Source organism: Arachis hypogaea, chromosome 8 (assembly GCF_003086295.3).
Source record: "Arachis hypogaea cultivar Tifrunner chromosome 8, arahy.Tifrunner.gnm2.J5K5, whole genome shotgun sequence".
Classification (NCBI taxonomy): Eukaryota; Viridiplantae; Streptophyta; class Magnoliopsida; order Fabales; family Fabaceae; genus Arachis; species Arachis hypogaea.
Genome location: NC_092043.1, coordinates 6610796 through 6620204, shown reverse-complemented (window position 1 = coordinate 6620204; position 9409 = coordinate 6610796). Strand labels below are relative to the sequence as shown.

Here is a 9409-nt window from a genome sequence, read left to right as displayed (position 1 = left end):
TCCTTGCCGTCGAGCTTTTTCAATTTGTAAGCGCCATTGTCAATCACCTCTTTGACCCTATAGGGGCCTTCCCAATTTGCCACCAGTTTACCTTCCCCCTGGGTCGGCAGCCCGACGTCGTTGCGCCGCAGGACGAGGTCATTTTGTTCAAATTCTCTCCTGAGTACTTTGCTGTTGTAGCATAGGGCCATCCTTTGCTTCAGTGCCACTTTTGACAAATGGGCCATCTCCCTAGTCTGATCTACTAGGTCCTTTTCTACAGCTTCCTCTACTTCCCCCAGATGTAATCGTGGGCTCGGCTCGCCGATCTCTACGGGTATCATTGCGTCCACCCCGTATGTTAGGCGGAAAGGGGTTTCTCTTGTGGATGACTGCTCGGTTGTACGGTAGGACCAGAGAACTGAGGCGAGTTCGTCGGCCTATGCACCTTTTTTATTATCAAGCCGCTTCTTGAGGCCTAGCAGGATGAGCTTGTTTGCGGCCTCAACTTGACCGTTCGTCTGGGGATGCTCTACAGAGGAGAATTTCTGCTTTATGCCCAAACCAGCTAGGAACTCTACAAACTTCTTATCAGTGAACTGCGTCCCGTTAACAGAGATAACGATCTCTGGGTTGCCAAATTGAGTTATCACCTGTCTCCACATAAACTTTCGACAATTGGACGAGGATATAATGGCTAGTGGCTCGGCCTCTACCCACTTGGTGTAGTAGTCAATAGCCACTATGAGATATTTGACTTGCCTCGGGCCAACCGGAAAAGGTCCCAAGAGGTCGACTCCCCACTGCGTGAAAGGTCGGGAAGACGTTAATAGGCTTAGTTCGGTTGGTGATGCCTTATGGAAGTTGGCATTCTCTTGGCACTTGACGCATTTTCTCACGAACTCTTTGGAGTCCATCGTCATTGATGGCCAATAATATCCAACTCTGATGAGCTTTCTTGCTAGGGCTTTGCCCCCGATGTGGTGGCCGTAGCACCCCTCATGGACTTCTCTGAGTACGTAGTCCGTTTGGCCGGGATGCAGGCACTTCAACAAGGGCTGGTTGAATCCATTTTTAAATAGTTGACCTTGTACGATTGCATATTTGGCCGCTTCCCTTCTCAACGCTCTGGCCACCTTCTCGCTGTCAGGGAGTTTACCAGTTTCTAAGAAGTCAGTGATTGGGTCCATCCAGGATGGGTCTGTCTTTGTCAGGTGGAGGGCAACTGCTGGTTCCTTTATCATGCCTTGAATGAGAGACCGATTTCTCACTCCCGGTTTTGTGCTTGCTAGCTTGGATAGGAGGTCTGCCCGTGTGTTCCTTTCCCTCGAAACGTGCTGGATCGTGACCTCCTCGAATTGTTTGCTCAACTCTTTGACCTTCTCCAAGTACTTTTGTAATAGTGAGTCTCTGGCCTGGTAGCTTCCATTCACTTGAGAGGTGACGACTTGTGAGTCACTGCACACTTCCAACCTCGTGGCTTTGACTTCTTTAGCTAGGATTAAGCCGCCCAATAGGGCCTCGTACTCCGCTTGGTTGTTTGATACCGGAAACTCAAACTTGACTGATTGTTCGTATATGACCCCGGCAGGGCTTTCCAAGATGATCCCGGCACCTCCGGACGTTTGGTTGGAGGCCCCGTATACGTGGAGCCTCCACCATATGTCTGTTTCCTCGGTTGGGTCCCCCGTTACTTCTACCAGGAAGTCGGCCATTGCTTGTGCCTTAATCGCATGTCGGGGCTCATACCGCAAGTCATACTCGGACAGCTCGATAGTCTAAGTCATCATTCTTTCCGCTAAGTCGGATTTCTGGAGTACCTAGCGGATTCCCTGGTCCGTTCTTACGACCACTTGGTGACCTTGGAAGTATTGCCGCAATCTGCGGGAAGAGGTTAGGAGCGCCAGTGCTAGCTTCTCTAATTTGCTGTATCTCAGGTCTGCTCTGCTCACGAAGTAAATTGGTTGCTGAACCTTCCCTTCTTCCCGCACCAGAACCGCCGCCATCGCTTCCTCCGTTATGGCCAAATACAGGTATAGCGGTTCCACCAGAACTCTTTGGAGTCCATCACTTTAGTATATTGATGAATTACATTTCTCTTAATAATTACGTTACTAATCTGAAATACAAAAAATAAAAAAAGGTGATACATATATTCAAGAAAAAAATAAACTTAAAAATCGAAAAAAGAAAGAAATTTCATATTAAAAATTAAAAAATAACATATCCAAAAAGAATAGTCATAATATATAAATTGAGGCAACAATTTAAATTTCTCTAAAACTAATTTAATCAAATACTAATATTAGAACTAAATTATTTAAATAATATTTAAGCTATTCTAGTCCTTACATACGTATAGATTAGAGTCATTCTAGTAACGACAACTAACCGAAATAACATCATAAGATCGAACATTTAGAATCCATACAAATTCAGACAATCTTCTTGTTAAAATTGTCAAACTAAATTGACCTTTATTTTCTTCAATGACATTGCATTGATGCACTAGAAGGCCAGTAGTTTCTGAAAAAATCACAGTATGTTATAAAATTATTTTAATACAAAAGTTTAAGAGAAGAAAATTTAAATATAGTACCAATCTTTGAAATTGCATCTTCAAATTTGAACGAATTTTCCAAAATTGAACCTAAATTGAGAAAATTCGATCTTATTAGATGCTCCACTTCGAATATTTTCAGACAAACGTAGAAAGCGTGGAGGGAATGAGACTTGAACTTGACCTACAAAGTTCCTTGGAAACAATTGCTCAATCAAAGAAGAATAACAAATTAGAAAAAAAAGAATGCTTTGCCTGTTAGATTTAGACTCAAAAATCGCAAAAGAAACACTATATATAACCTAGGTTAGTAGTACAAAATAATTATAGAAATATATCAATATCAACTTACCACTATTAACGTTAGTATCATATTTATGGTAATTTTTTTGGTGACTGAAATAAATTAAACAAAGAAAAACAAAACAAACAAAACAAGGAACTGCTTAAATAGAGGGGCAGTCCCATTTAAGACTACTCTTGAAAAAAGCTCCACATGCAAAAGTTGTAACTTCATCGCCATCTTTGCCATAGTATCTGCCACCGTGTTTGCATCTCTCATAATCAAACGAAAGTCAACACGCCAATTCCAATGCATGATATCTCTTATTTTGAGCACCCATGGATCAATAAACCCAAAACCATCTTGAGTAACAAGATTAAATGCTTCCACACAATCCGTCTCACAAATAACATCTCGTTGACCCACATCCCAAGCTAAGAGATATCCTCTCCAAATAGCAAACAATTCTCCTTGAAGAATACTATTACTCTCAATCATTCCCAAACACCCCCTTTGCCATCTCCCATTACAATCTCTAATAACACAAGCAAAACCAACACTATCACCCGAACCAAAATAACTAGCATCACAATTAATCTTAAAAGTACCAATGGATGGGGGATTCCAAAAATCATTTAGAGTAGAGGGAAGGGACATACGTTGTAATTTAAAAATATTCCTAAGCTCCTTTTCTGAAGTTAATGCCAGACAAATCACTTTTTCCGGAGGCCAAGTTTCATGGGGATTAAATATGTAATTATTCCTTGCTCGCCATATCCACCAAAGTCCCGAAAAGAACTTGAACGGATGCTCTCTGCTATGATACAAGAACTAGTTCTTCAAATCCAAAGGATGACAAGAAATATCCAACCTATGCCAGACAAGCTGAGCTTTTGGACAATCCCGAATATAATGTAAAACCGATTCCTGGCTAGAAAGACATCTTGGACACCTATCCGATGACGACATCCCTCTTCTAAAGCGAAAACTTGTAGTAGGAAGAGCCTCCTTAAGACACAAACAAGCCAAAAACTTATGCTTTTCCGGAACAAGCTAACGCCAACGCCAAAGCCAATTCTCCCGCTCCTCCCAACCAAACAGTTGCTTACACAACCACAAGTAACCATTGCGTGAGTTATAGACTTTGGCAGCAGACCCACTCCAATACCAACCCACTTCTGGACCTGCTTGTTCATCTGGATTGTAAGAGATACCTTTCATATTTTGAGATAAAGGAGAATAAAGAGTATCCAAATGCCACCTACCAACTGACCAAATATCCTGTATCCAGAGATTCGAATCAGAAATGTGAACATAATCCATCTCATTAGATAACCGTCCTTCTCTCCTCCAGCTAGAAAACCAAAAATTCTGGTTCAAATCTCCAATACACCAAGCAAACCCATCCTTCAACACTTCCCAAGCCTTGCAAAGACGGTCCAAATGGGAGAGTCCTTGTTCTTAGGATAACTAAAATAGTCATATAGAGATGATCGGTACTTGTCATCCAACAATTGGACCCATAGCTTGTTTGGCTGTTGGAAAAAAGTCCAAACTAGCTTCCCAAGAAGAGCAATATTTACACAATAAGGATCTCTAATCCCCAAACATCCATATTTTTTTGGAGTAACCAGTACCTTCCAACTAACAAGATTCAATTCTCTTCCATCAACTTGTCCTTTCCAAAGAAAATTCCTCATCATAGACTCCAATTTACTAATGATTCCTTTGGGAAAAATAAAGACCTGCATCTGGCACGTGGGAATAGCGGCGGCAACAGAATTAACCAAGCAGAGTCTACCTGCCCGATTGAGTAAACTCCCTTTCCAGCTTGCTAGCCTACTCCGAATCTTATCCAGGACACCATTGAAAGCTGAACGAGTCACCATAGAATGGCTAAGGGTAACTCCAATATACTTGCCCAAGTCCTGGACAAATCTGATAGAGGATACCCCAGTGGAAATCTCTTTCCTTGTTGCAGAGACATTCTTAGAGCAAAGCGCTTTAGACTTCTCCACATTAATCTTCATCCCAGATGCTTTGCAAAAAGTCTCTAAAACCAACATCACATTTTGCACTTCTCTCTTTGTAGCTTTACAGAATAGAAGTAAGTCATCCGCAAACATTAAGTGGGATATTCTTGGTCCCCCTCTAGAAATAGCAACCGGCTCCCACAAGTCCAAATCAACCTGATGACTAATAAAGCATGTCAATTGCTCCATACACAACACAAAAAGATAGGGTGACATAGGGTCTCCTTGTCTAAGACCTCGGTTAGGAGTAAAGCCATTCAGATGACTCCCATTCCAAAGAATAGATAAAGAAGAAGCAGTGACACAATTCATAATCAAATTAAGTGTAGGAATAGGAAAACCAAAGCTCTTAAGGGTATGAGCTAAAAACCTCCAGTCAACTCTGTCATAAGCTTTCTCCAGATCAATCTTAAAGGCCAGTGTGCCTTTTTTGATTTAGTCTTCTTCATAAAGTGGAGGACTTCTTGAGCAATAATGATGTTGTCAGGAGTTCCTCGTCCCGGAATAAATCCTGCTAGAAGCAGGCCAACAATCTCCGCAAGATGAGGACGAAGCCTATTAACAAGGACCTTTGTGACGATCTTGTAAACTACATTGCAGAGACTAATCGGCCTGAAATCTTTCATAGATACCGGTGATTCAACCTTTGGAATGAGAACCAGTAAAGTCTCCAACATTCTCGGATCAAGAGTAACACCGGAGAATGCCTGCTTAACCATCTTCCAAACATCAAGACCAATGATCTCCCAATATTCTTTGAAGAAGAAAGCTTGAAATCCATCAGGACCTGGAGCTTTAAAAGAGTTCATGTGAAAAATAGCTGTTCTAAATTCCTCCATATTAACTGGTGCCGTAAGATTATTGCAAGCTTCCTCATTCAGAGAAGGAAGAGGCACATCACCAAGGCAACCCAAATCAATATCATCCAAATGACAGAATAAGTTTTTATAGAAAGACTCTGCTTCTTGACTCAGAACCTCTGGATCAGTTTTCCACACTCCATCCTTGAGAAAAAGGCTATGAATCTTATTATGCTTCCTTCGCGCAAGAGTTTGAATATGAAAGAATCTTGTATTCCTATCCCCAAACCTAACCCACTGCTCTCTGGACTTTTGGAACCATAGGAGCTCTTCTTGCACTAGAGTATTATTATAATCATCAAGCAACTGTTGCTCTTTCTGACGCAAATAAATACTATCCACCACTTCCAAACGCTTTTGTAAATAATTAATCTGCTGCTATAATTCACATTTCTTAACAAAAATGTTACCAAATACCTTCGAGTTAAACTCTAGTGAATTCTTCTGTACTTCCGAAAGCTTGCCATGAATCCCTCTATTACCAGACCACCATGATTGGTTCACAATATCCTTATACCCAGGATGAGTAGCCCAAGCAGCAACAAATCGAAAAGGTCGATTCCCTTTAGGCTGAGGACGACCTTTACAACGCACCAGAATAGGGCAATGATCAGACTGAAGCCTATTTAAAACTTCTGCATAAGCCTCTAGAAAGATAGATAACCAACTACTATTTATACAGACTCGATCAAGCTTTTTTGCCACGTCAACATAATTTTTCACCCTCCTGTACCAAGAAAATTACCTCCCAATAGTCTTCAGATCAAACAAACCACTATCCCCTAATGAAGTAGCAAACATGTCTGCTCTTTGATGAGAAAATTGACAGCCTTTAGATTCATGAGAAAATTTGACTTCATTAAAATCACCAAGAACAATCCAAGGTCCTTGAAAAACCATGGATTGTGCAACAAGATAATCCCAAAGGAGAACCCTTTTCTTAAATTGAGGACTGCCATAAATACCACTACACCTCCAAATTAAATTATCAAAGTGAACCTCAACAGTAACACCCTGATCAAAAGCATCAATGAACTTACAACAAACACCCTTCATAGAGGATAGAAACCAAATACCTCCCTTATGCCCCTCTGCTTCTACTATACCAATAGAGTGATACCCCAACCTTTCCCAAAATAATTTTAAATGCTGAAAAGGGGAGTGAGTTTCAACCACAATAAAGAAAACAGGTCTAAATTTTCTAACAAGTTCCTTACAATGCACCTGGGCTAACTTATTAGAAGCACCCCTAATATTCCAAACAATCATATTTAAACTATCCATAAATAATAGGGACAAAATAAATAAGAACATAAACTCTAAACAGAATCACCAACCTCAATAGGTGGTTTGTCCTGCAGTACTGGCACACTCTGATCCTTAATAATTGCCACCTTCGAACCTCCTGACACTGCACCTGCCATGCTTCCATCTACTAAAGTTTTCTCCGTTGTGCCACCATTTTTATCAACTGGCGAGTTCTGCAAGGAGGAAGGCCGATGACGTTTCCGTAGAGAAATTCCATGACGTGCAGGAGTTCTGCGTGATGGAGATGGCGCAATTTCATATTTTTCTCGTTTCCCCATCCTAATGCCAATTGATTTGCCTCCATCACCATGCAAATTGGGCCTTGGAACCCTTCTCGAACCAAACTTGTGCTGCTTTCCATCTTGGTCCTTCAAACCTGATGACTGGCCGATTGTGAATTTTTCCTTACGCAGCACTTGTTGCCAGCCCTCTTCATCATCCATGCATGCCTCATTAACATGACCATCAGGCACGTGAGGAGCCAATGATTCCGTAACCACATCCTTCTCTTTAACAACTCCTAATTTCTCACACAAATTACGAGGATTCTCACCTAAATCATGAGCTTCTGATTCAGCCTCTTTTTGAATCTCATGATTGTTGTGTGGCACTAGTGTCGGGGATTCATTATTTTTTCCATCACCAAAGGAATTTCCGTTTCCTTCCAAGGACTCCTTCTTCATGCACAACGATTTATCATGCCCATACCGTGCACAAGTAGCACAAATCAACTGTAAACTCTCATACTCCACTTCATAAGTCACACCCTCCACTATAATATGTTTAATTATAGGCAACTCAAGATTAATTTGAACACAAGCTCGGGCATATTTTCCTCTTTCTGCAAACTTAGTGGCCAAATCTACTTTCACCGGAATCCCTATTGCAGAAGCAATTCGCAGCCTTGCTTGTTCCTGGTAGCACCAAATTGGAAGTCTCGAGACTCGAATTCATACCAGCGTTGATCCAAAGAATTTTTCGCATGGCCTTAATTAGTAGTACAAAAATATCTATAGAAATTAATTATTGATATCAATATCAATTTATCACTATCAATGTTAGTATCATATTTATGGCAATTAAAATTATAGAATTATGTTTATGTTTTTTATTTCTAATTATTGATATCTTAATCTTTTTAAAAATATATTTTACTTTTTTAAAATATAATAACGTGTGTATGTGCTGTTAGACCTTTATTATTATTATTATTATTATTATTATTATTATTATTATTATTAATTAATTAATTAATTAATTAATTAATTAATTAATTAATATCAATTTGTCACCATTAATGTATGTTCAATTTGCTACTAATTATGCTTGATTAAAATAATAATTGAAAAATAATAACTAAAAATATTAATGATCAACAATTAGTATTATACAACTAATATAATAATTAGTATTAACTTATATCGACGTGTATATCAACTTGCATAATAATGGAGAATTAGAATTATATAAATTAATATAATAATTAGAATGATTAAAAATATTTAATGATTGACAATTAGTATAATAATGTATTAAATATTAATTTTTATATAATTATAAAAAAAATATTTTCTTAAAATAGATTGAGAAGATAGTAAATATAAATATATTGAAAGTAGCGCTTTTATTTTAGAAAGAAAAATGTTCATAAGAAATTGACATCTCACTTCCAATATTTCTAAAAATATACTAATATACCAATAATACTAATAGTTGAAAAATAATTGTGAAGACTTATTAATAATTAATATTTAAGATAAGTAAATTAAATAACAATAATTAAAAAAAATCTTTAACAAATGTGAGAAATAAAAATAAAAAAATTGATAAATAATAAATGTAAATATATTAAAGAATAATATTTTTATTTTGGAGAAAAAAAACTTATGAGAAAATGACATCTCATTTTCATTAGTTAAAAAAATTTAATTTTAATTGATTAAGTAGATTATTATTATTATTATTATCAAAAAGACTTATAAGTACAGAATAATCAAATAATCCGTGCATTGAAAAGAATTTTATTATGATTAGAATAACTCATGCCATTAGTATATTATTATCATATCATATCATATTGATTTGATATAATTATAACAAAGACAATTTTTTAAATTAGTATAATTATGTATCATTTATTAAATATTAATTATAATATAATTATATTAATTAAAAATATTTTTTTAAAATAAATTTAGAAGAACGAATAGTGTAATTATTTTGAAAAAAAAATAAATTAACAAAAAAGTGACACCTCACCGTCATAAATTGAAAAAAAATCCAATTTTAATATATTAAGTAAATTATTATTTAGTAAATAAAAAGCATAGATTAATAAGTCCTAAACATAAAATCAGTTATATGCAAAAGCAAACTTATTAGGTCT

General features: G+C 37.4%; 1 protein-coding gene across 1 annotated transcript; it reads right to left on the bottom strand.

Annotated features, from left to right (window-relative positions):
* Positions 1-419: 419 nt before the first annotated feature.
* Positions 420-1694, bottom strand: LOC140174634 (uncharacterized). Its single transcript, XM_072200116.1, has 2 exons — positions 999-1694; positions 420-782 (listed from the first exon to the last, which is right to left on the bottom strand). The coding sequence occupies exons 1-2, from the start codon at positions 1692-1694 to the stop codon at positions 420-422; spliced, it is 1059 nt and encodes a 352-aa protein (XP_072056217.1).
* Between the last annotated feature and the right edge of the window lie 7715 nt (positions 1695-9409).

Coding starts and splice junctions, on each gene's coding strand:
- LOC140174634 (XM_072200116.1), bottom strand. CDS start 1,694: ATGGCCGACTTCCTGGTAGAAGTAACGGGGGACCCAACCGAGGAAACA. Junction 783..998: donor ATCCCGGCCAAACGGACTAC/GTACTCAGAGAA, acceptor CCTTTCACGCAG/TGGGGAGTCGACCTCTTGGG.